The sequence below is a fragment of the Ambystoma mexicanum genome, chromosome 11, assembly GCF_040938575.1.
Source record: "Ambystoma mexicanum isolate Mex_15411 chromosome 11, UKY_AmexF1_1, whole genome shotgun sequence".
In the NCBI taxonomy this organism is placed as follows: Eukaryota; Metazoa; Chordata; class Amphibia; order Caudata; family Ambystomatidae; genus Ambystoma; species Ambystoma mexicanum.
In genome coordinates, this window is record NC_090934.1 from 1441874839 (window position 1) to 1441894544 (window position 19706).

Consider the following 19706-nt stretch of genomic DNA (forward strand, 5'->3'; position numbering starts at 1 on the left):
TTTCCAAATAGAATACCTTAGTATAATAGTGATCAAATTCACTGTGCCTTTCGCTACTTGAAGGTCCAGTAAAATTTGAATGCGTATTGAAAAAAACATGGCATTACTGTGCATAGATCGCAGAGGTTGAAAATGAATATTCATAGAATGAGAATATGATATTGTAATTTGCTAGCGTGAGTTTTATACTGGGCCTCATTATAAGTTTGCCGGTCCGGGAACTACGGTACTGGTAAGCATGCCGGTTCCGTAGTTCCCGGACCGACAAAGTACGAGTTGTGCTTACGGGTGCCTTTCTGCCTGCCAGATCAGACCGGCGGGCAGAAAGGCACCCGCAAGCACAGCACATCGGATGCACCGGCACAGTTATTAACGGGGCCGGTGCATCCGACCTCCCCATTCCCTTTCAGCCCTATGGGGCCAAATGGGAATGGGGAACATCTTTTTTCCGGTGCCCGCAAATGGGCAATTACCGGGTCCGGCAGGGTCGTAATGACCCGGTAATTGCCCATTTGCGGGTGCCCAAAAAAATGGCAAGTTTCGTAGCAGCCTGCCGGTGTTACCTTCAAGGCTACCGCCAAACTTGTAAGGAGGCCCTTATTGTATTTAAGGCTGAGGGAGATCACATTTCAATAAATACAAAAATGCTTTGCCTGTGCTGTGAGTGTTGTAAAATAGGGAACACTTCCCAGTGCTGACAGTGCAGCATTTAATAAGGTGTAGTTTAAAAGAACCCTCATCACTATTAAAGATAGAGCCGACATTACACCATGGTTAGGGGGACCTGTACCATGGCCTAATGTACATACGTTTATGTGTTCTGTAAAGGCCACCCCTACTTAAACTCCATTAAAAAAATTAGAACACATTTAATTGTGTAATTTCTATTCACCTAGAAAATAATGCAGATGTACATTTCATGCAATTCATTACTCCTTAATACATAGTACAGAAAAAGAACCTTGCGCCAGAGGGACTTAATCTGCAAAGTGAAAGGGAAGGGAAACTTATAACTCTTACCTAATCAAAAACCTGCACAATTTTAATGTAAGTTATTGTGAACATATTTTAAACTGCACACACCCGTTATCAAACCCCAGCACCATTTCACAGTTCCCTTGCAACAGCATTTGTTGGTAATAATGGGGAAAACAAAGGCCCTGTGTCTTATGTGCAGGTGTAACTTTATGCACAGTTTAATGACCCTTTATTCAGCCCTCTATCACCCACACCACTCATGGAAAAAGCTGTCAACACAGTTCATGCCCTGTTTCTTGTGGGCAAGTTCACCTGTGAGATGTCCTTATTTAAACCGTGTTTATAATACATATTATTTGGGACCAGTACTGAAAACAGTCTGTTCCCACATTTTTGCTCACACCCTAGGTTGTAATCTCTTTCCCACTCTATTACATAAAGATGCCCCTGTCTCATCTCTGCACCCACCTGAACCTGAACTGAGGGTTCACATTTCCTACACAGGAAACTCAATGCATAAGTAAAAAAGCAGTGTTTAGTCAGTCCACGTTCGTGGCTGTATTGCTCTGTTGCTCTTTCGTCTTAATGCATTGTCTCAGCAGTAGATATCTGCTTCCTCGGGGTTGCTCCTCTCACAGAGTCTCAAGGTTTTTTCCCCATGGAATTCTATTATCTCTTATTCTCACCTTCTTGTTTGAGCCCAGTCTAAGTCATCATGTGCTGTAACCAAGAACCAGATGTTGTCCCATAGAAGCCTTGACAACCTTTGTTCACTCAGGATATCTATGGTTGGAGCCCACTCCTCTACTTCATCCAGGTGTTCACCCCCTCACAAAAATGCCACCCACTGTGGTGAGCCATTTCATGTTTGGCTTGGTGAATTTATCCATCTTGGCCTGATGTGCCCTTAGCGGTTGTTTGTGATTAAACATGACTTCAACCTCGAATCAGTGGCATTCCCAGGATTACAAATTCAGAGATCAGAAGAGAACCTGCCACTGCTACTCCTGGAACCGCTCTTCTAGTGTCCAGGGAAACACAAACACAGGAACTGATACCTCTCCCCAGAATATGGGGCCAGCCTTCCAATGTCAGCCTGGGTCTGCAAAACTCCAGGCTCCATCACGCGGATCTATCAGGAGTTGTCCGTTTTATTTTGCTGGGCTCCTAACATGGCAAATTTTATACCATTGTGCTCATCATAAGGCTTCCTTTGCATCAATGAGCACCAAACATACCTGTGCACTTCGGTTGAGAACAGGCAAGTCCATTATTATCGCTACAGGGCAATAACTCTTTCCTTTGCTCACTGCCAGCGTCCCATGGAAATAACAGGAACTCGGATCTGAGCTCATGCACCTCTTGCAGTTAGCTTCCGGCCTAAATCAGTGTGGCCTACTTTCCCATCCCCGCTTTTTGCTGTGGTTGCCTGCTGCAGCGCCATGCTTGTTCTCAATCCTGGTTCTTTCCTCTGTTCTTTTCCTTTCTATTTCTTTCTGGGTGCTACCAGACTGGGCCCTGGGTGGTAGGTGTGAATGTATCTTCCTTACTCTGTTGCGCCCCCCCACGACTGCACCTGATACTACTCAAGCTCCAGTCTGCCTGCAGTGTCTGTAATCTTCACCAAGAGGCCGCCTCCACTGCATGCCATGTAAATGTCGCACTGGAGTCCAGTACCTCAGAACCCAAAATGGAAAAAACAGGGTGAAGCTCTCTATAAGTGCTGGATACTTTTAGTCTGATGTTTCGCTCTAACCTGCCACTTCCACAGCTTGTGCCTGCCACAAATGGGACTGCGAGGCAGTCCTCCTCTTATCACGTGTCCGCCCCAAGGACACAGCAGAACCGCACCAAGGGAGAGTGGATGCATCCACAGGTGCAACCCTGCTGCCCAGCTTGTATAGCTTAGCCTGACACCCATGAAGTCCTATTCATTCCCTCACTGCCAAACATTAATGTGCCAGTGGACATGTTTTATGCCAGAAGCCTGCTTGTCCCATGTGCCTGCTCCTATTTTCACCGAACCGGGTGGATGGGTGTACCTGGTTTGATTGCTGCAGTGCCAGCACCTTTACCAAGATTTATGACGCAGGTTGTGTTAGGGAGAATTCTCATAAATGTGCTAGTTCCTCTCTACCTTAGAGACCCCCAGCTCTTTTGCTGAACTTTGGGACTTTGTACTTTTTATTCTAATTGTTTTCTGTGTTTGTTTCCTTTGGTTATGGAGTCTAACCAACTCATAGGCATCATCTTTTCATGTGTGTCACACAGCACCCTCAGTGCCGTGACACAGGGAAGTCTTTCAGGATTTCCCAAGGTTTAACTACCTTCTCTGGGATAAACTCCTGTTTCCCACAACAGTGGAGTGAAATTGACTTCCCTTAGCACTGTAAATTTCTAGACCCAGCACACCCTATCTTACAATAGACTGCTGGAGGGGTTACTACGTATCCCCTATGTCTAGTTACTCATATAACAGTCAAATGTTACCCTTTCCTCTCTGAATGGCTTGTGGCAGTGGTTTTACAACAAACCAATATGATTTTTCCTGACTGCAAACTATTCATAGCCCCGGTAACGTTAAAACGCGAGAGCCATGTTTTTCAAGATGGCGCCCAGTCATCGTTGCTAAAATGGTTCCTGGTCGTCTTATTTCGCCATTCCTTTGTGGAAAGGTCTTTCTAGAGTTTTTCTCTGCCCGCCAAAAAAGGTTTGGTCTCTTTGTTCGTTCACCTTTGGCAGGCTTCAGGAGTGAAACCCGCCTCTGGCTCCATAGTGTTTGGGGTAGGCAGGAAGTGTGGGAGGTGCCCCAAACTCCCTGTGCTTAGTCTCATAGGCGACCCAAATGCACTCTGTGATGATTGGCTGGCTGACAGTCTGGCAAGGACAGCCACCCTGCTGGGTGAGTGGCAGTTAGGCTGGAATGAATGGGAGAGAACTGAATAAAAGGCGAGTCTCTTGGCTTGGACAGCAGAGTCCAAGGAAACGAAGAAGAGCTTGAAGAGAACGGCTGCTGCAACTCATGGACCATTGGTTTGCCCGGTGAAGCCCTGCTGCAGGTCTGAATCATCAAGTTTGCATCGACAGAGAAGCCCTGCAAAGGACGACTTCTCCCTTTGAGTTGGTAGGACCATCAACTCCCAAGTAAGCCACCTGGACAGATATTTTGGAGCTGGTTGCATTTCCTCAGAGTCCTGCAGGAAACCGTAGAGTCAGGGAGAGGGACACCAGATTGTGTGCGTTACTTGTAAGCTGGCTGAAAATGTTTGGAAGAACCACGGGACTCCCACGACATCAGACCGACCGAGCCTGACCCCCCTCAGCTGAGTGTAGGACCTCAGAAGCAAGGACAGTGAAATTGAAGTTTGCCAGTTGTGATCTTTTGACCGTCTCAGTGCAGTGCAGGAGTCCCCCGATGTCCTCCCTCTTGTCCCCATGACTGAGGCACTGGAACAGCGAGATCTGCAGGAACTGCCAGGAACAGAAGTCTTCAGCTGAATCTTTTTCTACATTGTAAGGTACTGTAAAACAAGACTGAGAGAACTTAGCTCTCATGGTGAAAGTGCTTGAAACTCACATGCCTAATCAGCTTGTGACCCACCATACGATTCTTCTTTTTACAAACTACTTCCAAGAACGTGTGCAAAGACTTTTCCGTTTCATTACCAGAACCTCTTTAACCTTTCCAAGACTTTAGCCCATTGACTTTGGCCTAGCCTATTGAATTGAAATGACTCTTCTGGTGAACTCAAAGTATTTGAACTGTCTAAGAATGAGCGTAGTCTTTTATGTTCTGATAACCTTTGCCTTTTACTCCTCTTTGAAAAGTATTGAAGTATATTTGTATGTTATTATATAATTGCCTCCTTCTAATTAATGTTTTATAACTGACAGATAAATAAATGAATAAGTATTTATCCAAGAAACCTTGACTATAAGAGTTTATTTGAACACCTGTGATTGCAGACCTTTGTGTAACATCATTACTGCTCACATTTCCCTCTTGAGATAAGCCTGACTGCTCAACACGCTACCAAAACTGTGTAGTTCAGACTTATTCCAAAGGTTTGTTTGCTTACACCTGTGGTCATAGTTGTGAGTAGTGTTCCCAGCTACAAGCTTTGCCTAACAGGTTTCAGTGACCAATGCAATGATTGCATCTAGATTTCAGGCTGAAAACAGGATTTATTGGGGTAAAAATGTCCCAAGAGCATTGATCTTACATCTGTCTCCTCTGGTGCTTGGGCATGCCCCCATAATGAAAGGTGGCATCAAGTGTCTAACACCAGTGGAAAAAGATTTGACTGGATCCTTTTGGCATTCAGTTTTCCCACACGATTGATGTGGGACCACAGACCCGGGCATCGAACCTGTGTCGCTCCATGTCGTCTTGCTTCCAAGGCGATCACGTTGCCCCTGAGCTATCTCCTGAGACATTGATCACAATTCATGCACATTTTTTCAGCAAGTTATTTGAGCTACACGAATTGATTTTATCTTGGTGATTTTATTATGCCGTGGAATGTATTTTGTTACTCAGCAATGCCAACACATTCAATTTTGCTGTCTATCTATTTGTGGTAAAAACATATGCACGATGTCACATGCCATTTGACTACTATTAGATGCCATCAAGTCCCCCCACAAGTGTAATGCCTTTTGCTTCCCTTTTGTAGTTTTCCTTTCGTGCATTTGACCAATAGTGCACTGTGACCTTCTTATTTAAAGATGCAAAACTCCCTTTGAATGCAGACTTGAATCTTCATGAGCTGTCATTTCACTTCAGTTATTAATGTGTAGTCAAGACACACCCAGACTTAAGGAACAAGGGCCTGGTGTACAGCAACATCCACAAATCACAAGAACATTGACAAAACCATTTTAGCTTAAACGCCAAGTGGAAGAAGGGTGTCTTACAACAGACAGAGAACTGTCTGACTGCAAGAGTGAGCACACACCACCGTTTAGGTGTTGGCCTAAGAAAGTTGACTGTGCAAGTAGGGTGTAGCCCTTCGGAATAACTAGGAGGCAAGTACAACTGTACCATTTGCTGAATTAAATGTGTTTGGCAAGCACACCACACAGATTAACAAACAAGAGCAGCTTTGTCACAGTTCTCAATATCCGAATAGAGGGCCATTTAATGATGGTCCAATTCCAACCATTGAACTATAATTGAGTTCATGAAATGTCATGAAAAATCTACATCTTCATTCATGAAAGAACCGTTTTAGATTGCAACTGCTATATTTGTGTGAGCTTGCATTGGGAATTCTTAGTCACAGATGAGAATACAGCAAGCATTGTTGGCTTTTTTTAATGTATTTTGCAGCAAATGTCTTTCCTTTTAACCCAATCTGTTCTCAACATCCCACTGCCTGAACAGCCACAATCCTACACAACCTTTGAACAATGACACACAATGTTTCCTGCTCTCTTAAATAAATGGCTTCTGGTGCAACTGACAAAACATTTCTTTCTTATTCTTGTCATATCTATGCTTCTATGGAATCATCCCTGAGTGCTGCATCTCCTACATCTCCCACTACCCTACACCACCTTCTTCTACAATCTACCTAAGCTGCAACACAACCTCTATCCTCAGGAAAACCTCATCACCAAACCAGATACATAGACCTTTGCCTCAGCATTGCCACAAACCTGCAGGAATTTCTCAACGACAAGAATCTGTAGTCCCTTCTGTGCTCTAAATCTACCATCCAAAGTACCTTCTCCCCTTTTCCCCTAAGATCCTCTTGAACAGTTTTACCTGGTGTCGTTCAGCACGACACCTCATCAACTCCCTTCAATTCAGGGGTCCATCCACTAAGATTGGACGCTTGCCAATATTAGCCCAGCACAAACACCTATCCTCTCGTTTCATATGTTTCTCTGCTAGCAGACCGGAGCTATGCATAATCACTGTGGTGGCCATTGTATTTCCTTTAACCCACTATTTGATTGTCTAAGATTATTAATGCACTGCCTCCCTCATGCCTGCGTACTCTGGTATAAAGACTGGAAAGGTCTCATCCAGCCAATGTATCTGAGGAACATATTTCAGGAACAAGGCTTACAAAATCGCTGAAAAGTGTAGGGCTTGAAGGCAACCATGTAGCAAACGCCTTTGAGGATGGACAACTGTTTTGTAGAAAACATCTTTGGGGAGATGAACTTGTAGCTGCAACAATAACTGCCTGCGCTAGGTTTAAGTTTGTGCTCGTATTCTGTTGTGTCTGGGAGAGCCATTGGAGAGTTAGGGGGTTATTACGACCCTGGCGTTAAGGGTTTAACGGCGTTGTAAAAGGTGTCGGCGCCGTTAAACCCTTAACGCCTGATTACGAGGTCCCTTTGCGGGACCCGACCTTAACGGCTGGTTTTACCAGCCGTTAAAGTAGGGTGCCGCAAAGGGACCTCGGTGCTAATTACGGTACCGCAATTTGCGGTACTGTACTTAGCGCCTTCCCCAGTCCCATTGAGCCCTATGGGGCGAAAATGGGAATGGGGAAGGGCCATGGTGGAATGGGGAAATACCGCCCCACCAACCTTGGAATGGGGCGGTATTTCCCCATTCCACCATGGCGGACTCGTTACAACACCGGCACCAAACATGGTGCTAATAGCGCCGGGGTTGTAATGAGGGCCTTAATGCCTGCAGCGGTCGGGGCTTGGACAGCATTGGCAGGTGCCAAACTGCCAACTTCAAAGCATGGTCACCATACCGCCAACTTAAAGCTCCAATACTCAGTGATTTCATGCACTGCCATTGTTGATCTATAACACATCATTATCATGATCATATAGAGAGAAGTTATTAGTGTATTTAATAGTTCTCTCTAAAAGCCCGCCACAAGATTATTCGTTTGGTAAAAGAATGTTGCTGCCATCATTTGCTCATCCCGTTTGTCCAAATTTCAAATAAAGATATGAGCTACCAGGTCTCTTGTGAATGGGCACTGGTAATCACACTTCGGCATTCATTTATGGTGATTCAAAGAGAAACACACCCAGACACTATTTTCAACTATCTTAGCGCTTCTCCCGCCTGCATCAAGCAAAGCATGCTCGGCAGCAGTACTCTGTGGGTGCACAGGACAGAGCGCTGTTAGGAATATGTGTGTACGCATCAGTCATCTCTTTGGCTAATTCCCTTGAGCATGAAATGATCCAAGAATGTTTCCCTTCATAGAATGTCTATTGAATCCCACTAGTTCCTTTTGTCACGTAATATTGCAAACAACGCCTACCATCCCTACAGCTAGGGACATCATTTGGGGGGCCACCAGGGGTCGCAGCTGCGACCCCTGTGGTCCCCCTTGCTACCCCTAAATAAAATGTAAAAAAAGATGTATTTATTTATTTTTTAATTGAGGTTTCTGGGCTGTTGCCCGTAGCATGTAGCTCTTTGTTTCTGGAGTGCCTGGCGTTCTTGTTCAGTCCTCTTAAAAAAAAAAACAGGGGTTTCCCAAGTGTAATACTTTGGGCAGTGACACTAAACTAGAAAGAATAGGAATAACAAATAATTTGTCTTTCTGGAATTCTATTCAATAATTGCTACACTCATTTAAGGTTTATTTCCGGATCACTTCAGGGTGTGAGTCATTGATTTAGTCTGTTCTTAAACACCTCATATTCACAATGCAGATATGGGTCTCATTGCATGTTTGCCGGTCCGGTAACAACCCTACCGGTAAGCTTGTCGGTACTGTTGTTACCGGACTGGCCAACTACGAGTTCTGCTCACGGGTGCCTTCCCGCCGCCAGGACTGACCTGCCGGGCAGACCGGCACCCGCGAGCAGACCATGTCGGAATGTTCTGTGTTCATGTTCTGAATGGTGCCGGTGCATCCGGCCTCACCATTCCCATTGAGCCATATGGGGCTCGAATGGGAATGAGGAGCATTTCTTACTGGTGCCTGGGAATGGGCAATTACCGTGTCTGGCGGGGCCGTAATGACTCAGTAATTGCCCACTCCCGGGCGCCGGTAAAAAAACGACACTGGCGGCAGCAGTGCCGGTTTTACCGGCACAGCTACCGCCGTAGTTGTAATGAGGCCCTATGTATTTTGCTTTTTTGAAAGTTGCAGTTTTAGCATGTTTTTTATGCCATTGGCCCTCATTACGAGTACGGCGCTAGCCGTGCCGGTAAAACCAGCAGGCTGCCGCCGGACTTGTGGAGATTTACCGGCACCAGACTTGCCGGAATTACCGGGGCATTGGGCAGCGGAAACACTGGCACCATGCAGTAATGATGCCGGTGTTAACGTGTCCGTCTGCGGCCGGTGGCGTTACGTCCGCCAGGTCAGACCTAGTGGGTGTAACACCACACGGGCACAGAACTCGTAGTTAGCCGGTCTGGAAAACGGTGTAGTATGGTTTTACCGGCACCATTTAATCCGGACCGGCTAACTTGTGAGGCCCATTGTCTCTGTTACGCTCATCACAAGACATTCTATCTCGGTGTCCTCGGTCACTTGACAACATCCTTGTTCCTAAAAGCTTGTGTACAGTGTAGCACATAAAGAGACCCTAGATTTCGCTGTGCCACAATTAATGCTTTGTTGTAATGTGTCTATCTTTCCTATCTCCATGGCATGCTGTTCATGATGTTTGTTTGCATGTATGAAGTAACGAGTGCTCAGAGTATGGGATGCTGTGTGAGTGGGCTGCTTTCCCTGCGCTACTCTACATTCTGTAATACACAGTTTTGAACCCTCCCAATGGTACGTATTTTGCCAACCTCTGAAGCCTGAAAAGTAGATCCACACAGGCTTGACATGTGGACAACTTTGCACCAGACCTGCAGATGAACTGGTCTGCTGTTAAATCTCAGTTACCAGTTTAATGGTATACACTACAGAGTGTAATTTGCCTTCTGACTTTGGGAACATTCAGACATGTAATTGCCAATTTTTGCAATAGTTGGTAAGATAGCAATAGTTGGTAAAACAGCTCAGTGGGTTTGAGTGCTCGCTGCTGCAATGTGTGTGTGACCTGCAGGTTCGAATCCCGTCAAGGCCAACTCATCCTGCTGAGGTTGATAAATGAGTACCAACACAGGTTGGGCGATATTGTATGTATATTTGTACTATATAAATCGCTTACGCGTAAGCGCTATATAATAACACATTATTATCATTTGGCCTTGGAAGTCTGCTTGCATTCACAGTAATTTGTTAATATGGGCCTATACACACTTATATTAATGATACATATGGTGATCCATTCTTGTATGAAATGTAATATGGGCCTATACACACTTATATTAATGATACATATGGTGATCCATTCTTGTATGAAATGTATATCACATTACAGAGATATCATACCCATATTTTTCGTAGTGTACTTAAGAATAATGCTATGTGATCGCACTTGTCAGGGGTGAAAGGTCGTGTTCCATCACTTCCTGTGATGTCACTTCGGGGATTGGGCCAATTGACATCACTTCCTGTAATGTCATCAGAGGTCAAGGGTCATGTGATGTCACTTCCGCTACTCCAGGCATTTTGGTGAAATTACGTCACTGCCTACAGCCATGACATTCTTCTCAAATAGGCTTATTGTGTGAGTCCATACCCAATAAAGGCAGCTTGGAAGAATTTTAGAAGACACAGGCTCATCACATTGCATAAAATATGACTGAAAGACATTGAGATTTGATATTCCTCCTCTTTTGCAACTCTTTGAGGCCAGAAGCTTAAGAAACATTGGCATAGCATCTTAATGGATCTGGTATTGCAAGGGCCTCTATCTTTAATAAGAGACAGAATTCGGTTAGCTTCATCCATGGGGGACAAACTCATTAAGTCTGAAAGATCACCTAAGGAGAATCAACAATTCCTAACGACTCAGAAGAAGGGCACTTATCCGTGCCTGAGTTGCACACACTGCAATAATGTCATTAAGGGCAATATGCTGTCTCATCCCCAGACGGGCAAGAAGATAAACATTCGTGATTACTCTACCTGTATGACACCAGGTGTAATTTACACGATTAAATGTCCTTGTGGGAAATTGTATGTAGGCCAAACAATGAGACCAGCCAAGGAACGTTGGACAGAACATAAGTCTAACATATCTGGTAACAATCAATGCTCGCCAGTAGCAAGACACTTTAATGCCCAACACCATACAATTGCACAGATGAGATTTCAGATTCTTGAAGTTATCAAGAAACCCCAAAGAGGGGTCGACTATCACTCTATGCTCCTTTGGAGAGAATTATTTTGGATCAATTTCCTTGACACCGTTCAACCAAAAGGGTTGAATGAGGAGCATTCACTAAACTGCTTCCTATAGTAGTTTCTACAGATTTTAGCCTTATTTAATGTGTATCGTGTGATTTAATTGTGATTTGTCTGTTTGAGTACTCCTACACACCATTTGATGATGTAAATCAAATGAATATCCTTTGTATTTTTTGTGAATCATATTATAGCTTGTTAATTATACAAGGCTCTTGTTATTTTCTATATCAAAGATGAACATTGTCATTTATGTTTTATTGTATATTTTTTGTTCACTGAATAAGTAACATACCTCAGTTGAATATCCATTATGGATGTAGCCTCTTGACACCCAGGACAACCCACCCTTATCCCATACCATACCTTTGTTTTATTTGGGTATCATTTGTCCTCCTTTCTTTTTTCTTTTATATTGTTTTCAAACATGTACCTTAATATTTCCTTGTCTCTAAAATTTCAATTTCTTATTTTTTACTTTCACCTTTTACCCTTATAGCTACTTCTCGTTTATGACTAATACACCACGGTTCCTCTAATGATTCATTATAGGTCCCTTTTTCTTGCATACTCATTTAAACTCTATTTACATTTACTTACCTCTGCCATATTACAAAATGGCCTCCATTTTAGACTGATTGGCACATCATGTGTCCCCTTTCTACTTCGTTCTGTTTTCAAGTCGTATCACTACCGGATATGACGTCACTATGTCCTTTCTTTATTACCTTTTCCAAAATGGCTACCGGCGTAACCATGGAGACGTTCGCTGATGCTTCCTTGGTAGCTCCGTACTGCACTCTACAGTAGTTAGCATCAGGTAGGTTCCTCCGCGTGCATTCCTTCCCGATAGGGACCTTCTATAAAGTACCCTGTTAGTGTGTTTGAATACGTTTTCTTCCTCCCCTAAAGCCTCTGCGTAAGCTGATATTCTTTGATCCAGCTTTTCAATTGAAGTTTTTGCGTAGCAGTGATCTTTCTGCTTACGGCATCCGGGTAACTTACCACTTACTTGACTCCTTTATACGCACTGCATGATTTTTGTTTATCTGGGAATGTAATTGCCCTTCATACAACTTTTGCAACTTTTTGGTCAACATACTGTATTGAGATGATTTTTAGGACTTCTATTTTTTTATTATTGTTATTTTTCCTATAGATCTTCATTAACAATTGTTTCGATTTTTGGGGAGCATTATGGGCCCTTTTGATAATTGCTCGTAATCCCACGTTGCGGAGGACACTTTGTGTTGAATGAGCTTGAGTTTATCCACCTTCTGTGTAGCGTAAACTACCCCTATGGTTCATTCACTAGGTTTACGTCTGCTTTTCCACTCTTTTGTGGATCTCCTACTGGCACTTTATACTCCTATCTATGATAAACCTCTACTCTGTCTGGTATTTTTTTTATCTTCTATGTTAGTTGGTATCTAGTTTACTTTCTACACTCAACACGTGTGCTTATCTCTCTCCACTATTTTCCTAATGTATTTCTGATTCCTGGGACGGGCTATGGTCTCTACTGAGAATAGCAACTTGTACTGAAATGGACATCCCGTGTAGAACATGGATAGATGAGCCTTCTTTTAATCTTCTTTTTTGTGATCTAGTACTTATTTATTTCAGTCACTGGGTGTATGTCTCTTTTCTACTTTGTATTTTTCCACTTATTTGTGGATCTTTCACTATAACCTGACACCTCGCTCTACATTTTACCATCTCTCTATCTACGCTCTAGCTTGACTTCTTTAATGCCAGTTACCGCATTATTTATTAGTGTCATTTATATTTCGTTCTTTCAAAGATATAGCTGATTTACAAGCTATACTTGACCTTCAGATTGATACTACGTGGCCGTACCACAGTCTTTTCTTGGACGTTATTTTATTTTACCAGAATCTTCATGTCCCCTTCCTATTCTTTCACCAAAACGTCAATCAGGTAATCTATACATCATCAGACCTACTGACCGTATATTTTGTTTGAAATTTTCCACATATGGGTTGCCCTGGTTATTGGAGAGACTCCTCCATAGGGGAGTTATTGCTTCCTACTATTGACATTTTTTTTGTCATACTTGTTCGAGAATGGATTAATTTGTTTTACTATCAATATCAACTACATGTGATATATCATTCTCTCTTGATTGTCCAACACAATGGTTCACTGTGCCTGTGAAATATTTTATTAAGAAACCATTCTTTGAAATTATTCAAGAAATTGCTAGGTATATTTCTAACTACTATAAAATCTGTTTATCCAATATATGTACGGATAACTGAGTACTTCTTGTATCAGTGTACAGCAGATCTCTGCCCATATATAATGTAATGTAATCTTTTTTACAGTCCGTTTAGGCCTATGAAGAAGAGGACTTCACTCCTAGAAATGCGTCACCACTGAAAACGGATTACTACCAATATTTGTTCCATGTATTTTCTTTTTAAATTGTTGCTTTCTTTTTGAAATTGTACCTTGTGAAAATATAACTATATATTTTGGTTCTACAAGACTTTTTTGTGTGTGGACATTTTTATTAACACTTTAATCTGGTTAGACTTACTTCATAGAGTATAGTAGTTGGTTTACCCAACACTAGACAGTGTGCAGGGGACGGGAGGATTCAAATGTTGAATCTTCTCTTCTTTTCATTGCAAGGGCCTCTGACATGCTGATCAAGGAATTATCTTATGACATTTGTATTTCATAAGTGTTGATATGCCAATTAATGACCTCTTTGCCTCCTACACCCAAAAGGTTAGTATTTGATCATTCTAGGGAAAAGACTGCCTTTGAGTTCTCTTCAAATCAAAAAGTTTGCAGTACAGTGTATAGAGAGAATAAGGGAGGTATCTGACAAGATAGCAACTATAGCAATGGTTGTTCCCTCTTCCCTAATTGTTCTCGTTCTCTAGTAGGATGGGACCACCAAATATCACGTGGCACTACTCAGGTGCACTCCAAATGGAAAAGGGAGGGAAAATACAGAGAAGACATAGGAATCTATTTGGCTCATCTGCTTACACAATTCACATTATTTACAAAATTAAAGAGAATAAAGCGCACTGTATGTGCTAACCTAGCATGGTAGGTTGTCACTCCTGTGCCCCACTACCTGTTTGGTGGCATCACAGAGAATTGATTGTCAGTTCTAGGAATATGATATGACACTGGGGCAGTGGGGGCACAATGCATGCACAGGCAGTGTTCACCTCTTCAGTACCGCAGGATAAATAGACCTTGGGCCCCTGCTTGCGATGAATGCAGCACAGAGCCCTCACACTGCATAAATCAGCAACTTCTCAATGGCAAATGCAACTGCAAACAATGTGTGTCACGGATAGACATTTTCTTTTAGTGTAGGGGGGCCTGGTTCTACCATTTTCCGCCCAAGCCTCTTCCTTCCTTGGAAGTGATTGTTTCTTTCCACCGTTTCTGGGATAAGGATTGCAATATATTTGCTACCACCTTCAGATTGAAGGTACCCAGATCAAAATTCTTCCTGTGCGCTACTTTTAATTTAGTGCCCAAAGGTTTGGATGCTGCATTGAATCCACAACAAATTCCTACTATTATTTACAATATCTGTTAAAAGCTGCTGAAGTTTTAAAGTCCTTATTTTCAAATCTTCAAACACTCTCCTATTTCCGGGCCTCAAATGCTTATTCAAATCCTCTGTAGATCTTCAAACAACAAATACTCTTATTAGTAATTGTAGATTATCAAACCTTCAACTCTTTAAATTACAGATCCTCTTTCAAATCATAAAATCCTTTTTTCCAATCCTCAACACGTGTTTCGCCTTATTAGGATGATTGATTGGACTCTTATTTTGACACATCTTAAATAATAAAATATTATTAATGCTAGAAAGTTTGTTTGATGAAAATGTAACTATACAATCTACTAAATAGTATATTAAATCGATGTTTTGACTATCCTCAATGTTAATGTTTTCTTATTAACATATATATATATATATATATATATATATACACTAGTGGTACCACCCGGCGTTACACGGGTCTGTAGCTGACATGCAGAAATAAATTGCAATAAAACTAAAAAAATACAAATACTCTCAATTCTGCTGTATCCCAAGGTTCTATCCTTTCCCTCTAGCTATTCAAGGTCTACTTTAGCTGACATCAGATCTCCCTTCACAGGCACTTTTCACACATATGCAGATGATACACAGATTATGTTTGACCTCACCGCCTCATCCCCGGATTGCAGCCTTATGACCAACTGTCTTCTAAAAATCCAGTGCCTGAATAACTGATATCAACCACTTAGGCCCTCCCATCCCTCCTTCCTATTTTGCCTACCCCACATATTATCTTATCTGTTGTTGGCATTGTTGGTGAATGTTTTTTGGGGAACAGGGCGAACTTCGGGTTTCTTTTTGGTGACCCGGTGTTCATTTAACTTTCTTCTTCTTCACAAAAGCCGGCTCCATTTCAATGTTCTGAACATAATTTCCCTAATGGAAGGGTTGCTGCCTTTCCCTGTAGGTGTTTTTTATAGTGAAGTATAGATATCATTCCATGTATTGGACAAGTTACTTTGTTTCAAATTAACAATTTCACGGACGGAAGGACCTTTGCCAGCATCCAGATCTGTTCCGTTCTCCTCCTCCTTTGCGCGGCTTACTTACTGGGAGACGTGGATGAGCTTCATGGGCGCATGAAGCCTTCAGGGGGCTCCCCTAATTCTCACCAGCTATATTAACATGTTATTGTCATAGGGGGTCATTCCAAGTTGGGCTTACGGGCACCGGTAAGGATGCTGGTGCCGGTAAACCCTTACCGCCCTATTCCGATGTCCCTTAGCGGGTCCCAGCAGGAACAGCTGGTCTGACCACACGTTCTCTGCGGTTCCCGTTAAGGGACCTTGGAGCTAACAACGGTACCGCAATTTGCTGTTATGGACATTCTCTCATCCCCTAGCTCCTCTATGTTTTATACTACTCATCTTCCTCCTCATCCATGTGTACAGCCACAATGTGAGTGTGGTACTACCTGAGCTTTGTCCTCATTTTTGTCTTCAAGCACTCTGTTGTAACTTCTCGTAATTAAGGTATTATGCACTATTGTCTAGCTACCGATACTTACTATGTTGCTTACTCCTGCACTTGCATGATATGAATATTCTCTGTAGCTTGTGAATAACCAGTTGTCCCTCATCCCTTTCCTTCTTTTCCCAGGGGGCACCACAAAGTGACTTGTTGCAGTAGGGACCTACCATATTGCCAATAAAAGGCACCCGGTTGCCTCCCCTCAGTCAAGATGGTCCCACCCCGGGGAAGGGCCGCAGTGGCTGGAAAATGCAGGTGGTACATTGTGTTTTTGCCCGCATTTCCAGCCACATGATTCTCTGACTGCCCTTCCCCTGGTGCGATTAATATACCTGGGCAAAATAAATATACACTCAGGATTTCTAGGAGACTCTCTGTTCTACACATTTGATTTAGTGCACACGGATAATAATGTACATCAACTGTTAAGGATGTTATCTCTTCCACAGATGTACACGTCTAGGCTTGACTGTGCACTCTTCCCTGTGTAGTTACCTGCACTTACCTTAAACAAAAGTCCTCTCCAAGAGAATTTATACACACGCAGAGTCTTTTGCTGGGCCCTATCAATATGGTTGGGGAAGCAATACCCACTGTGGGTCTCAAAGCCTTGTACAATCTTTAAAGCGTAATCTGGACAGGGTCCTACTAAAACAAAACATCACTTACTGAACCAATAATAACAATCTCAAGTTTCTATATAAGCACATCGTGCAAATGTACTACTGGTTCAAGGCACTGTAATAACTATTAATATTACCCAATTTTTTAGTACTCTATTTTTCGACTTTGTCAGAATGAAGGACTGCGCCAGCCCGCCGGGATTCAAGCTTTTGAAATTAAGGCTGTCCGCTTGGCAGAGGAGAGTGCTTTACCCACGTGCTTTTATAGGGGAAAGAGATATTATATCTGATAGTACCTGATAATGAAATCATGAGCGTCGATCTCACTGCCGCAGCCGCTGTTAAGCAGGATCCCTGAGTTACCCACAATTGCGCAAGTCTTAAAGTGCTTGTTCTTCAATGGAGAAATCTTTGGCAGAAGTTCATAGAGATTCTTTGATATGTTCATGGTGCTGTCCCGATCGAAAATGTAGTGTATGATGTCACCGGGCTTCAGTGTCCCCTTCAGAATCGAAATGTCCCGTTCAGCATCTAAGAACTTTAATATCTGTTTTCTGAAAAGATTTAAATGCAGAAATATTACTTTTAAGGCCATCTTTCAAGTATCACAGGTATGTCAAACTCTTATATATTGACATTGATATTTTAATTCTATCGCGCTCGTGCACAACTGTTTCATATGGGAAATACATGTTTGAATGTGGATGGGCCTCATTACGAGGTCAGCGGTAAAGCCTGCCGGCAGGCAGCGGGCTACTGCCGACCCTGTTACACCGTTTCCGCCGCCGGATATCCTGGTGCCCCGGGATATCATGAGCGGTGAGAGAAAGGTAAATCCCCATTCCCGTGTGTTATTAACAGGGCCGGTGCTTCAGTGAAAACACTGGCGGTAGGGGGCAGAATTCGTGGCAGGTCAGGCCTTCATATCCATAAACATAATATTAGGAACAGATATATGAATGATGTTCCATTTCAAACAAAGGGCAGTTTCATGAAAGGAATGTTATCTTTGGTCAAGATTTAAGGCTTGACAGAGTTCTTTTGACAAAAGTAGCAAACTGTTATTGGTGGTGTTATCTATTGTAAGAGAAAAGTACCATTGACACTGTAATGGAATAACCTAAAATCCAACTAATGATTTTGCAGAAGGTATCTAGCAAATTACCAACAGAAATGGGGTTGCCCTGCTGACCTTCTAGACCAACTTAAGGCCTTACCCACAGATACAGAGCTTAAGGGTGAAGCTGAACGGGGCCGGACTTTTATCAGACGAAGTTCACACATTCAGAGGCATTAAACAGGGCTGTCCGCTAGCACTGGCCCATTTTTACCTGTACAGTTCTGATATAGTAAATAAACTGTGCTCTAGCACCTGAAGCGTCTCTTGTGCTAGATGGAATAACCAATAAAGATCTCAGACCATATAACCGGACAGACTCAAGGAATATGGCCAAGTACTACAGCAGGGTCATCTGGCAGACATCTGACTAATGTTTGCACACTAATACACAGATTTGATTACCCAGGGGTCTTGTGCCCCAATATGCGTCATCTATGACATCATCCTATGTGGCAAACCATAAAACCTATTAGCGGGAGGGATTGGATTAGGGGAACGTATCTACTTATAGAAGGTATACGGGTTAGTACTTCATTGGCTGTCTCTTATCTGTAAAACAACCCTTGAACAATCTCTACATACATATAATACTGATTATAGCAAACAAAATGGCAGCCGATTGGTCTATGCAACATGGTATGTCAGGTTGTCCCATTGACCCACTGATTGGTTGGCATTCCCACCAAACCTTGGACTTTCGACTCGGCTAGCAGCACGTAAGGAAACCAAAACCCAGGTGCTTTGATCACATCAGATTACTCCCCTCTTTCTCAATTAGTCCATCATCTGTCACCAGCTTGTCTATGAGCCAAGGTTTCCTGTCTGTAGTCGACCTTGTAGCATGTTCTCTGTTCTAGGACATTCAGAGTGAAAGCACATCACTATCTTCATTCAAGGCTTAATAAATAATTGTTTTCAACATTTGTGCCACGTGTCAAGAGACCATGAATGTGTCCATTTCATCCTCTTATTTACAGCTATTTTATTTATTTACACTGGGTGTCATTGCTCCCCTTGACCTTTAGAGACTTTCTCACTCTACCTTGCATAGACTTTATGCACTTTTAACTGTCAGATACTTGGCTCTTGCAGATGTTTTCTTCTACCTTCACCTTAGAGAAATATGGCTCATGTTCAGGACTCATCCATCTGCCTCCCTTAAAAATAGCTTTCTTGATCCCAAGCCAACATCGACTACTCTTGTTTTGAACACAAAGCTATTTTTCCTGTGTCTCCTGACTCTCCAACCCTGATCGGCTTCTGAGGTAGTTGAATTGAAAATGTACTCGAGCTGGAGTCTATTTCTCAATAATGACTGTCCTTGCCACGTTATGTATTCCTCTATAGCACGCTTCTATGCATATTTTCCACCTTGCCTTATTTAGCAAGTTACTTTATCTTCTTTTGCATTCATAATTACTTTATTGTTTCGTACATGTTTCTCTTGTTACTTCCGTTAGACCGTCACTTGTCCCCCCAGATTTCACTCAGCGCCACATGATGTCCAAAGGTGCATGCTGAAATCCTTTCCATACGGCATCCTTACACTTTCAGTGCAAGGGTAAATTTGATACATTTGTCTGAGTGCATAAAGTCTCTCATACACTCATACACTCAACGAGGTATGGGCATAACTCAGGGAGTCCCACGTATAGCCCTTC

At 42.8% G+C, this 19706-nt stretch overlaps 1 protein-coding gene across 1 annotated transcript in view; it reads right to left on the reverse strand.

Moving 5' to 3' along the window:
• Positions 1–19706, reverse strand: part of ST8SIA2 (ST8 alpha-N-acetyl-neuraminide alpha-2,8-sialyltransferase 2) — a 430955-nt gene that overhangs the window by 112716 nt on the left and 298533 nt on the right. The window contains exon 4 of the mRNA XM_069625076.1: positions 17222–17479. Coding sequence (XP_069481177.1) covers positions 17222–17479 — 258 coding nt within the window. The remainder of the gene's footprint in view (positions 1–17221; positions 17480–19706) is intronic.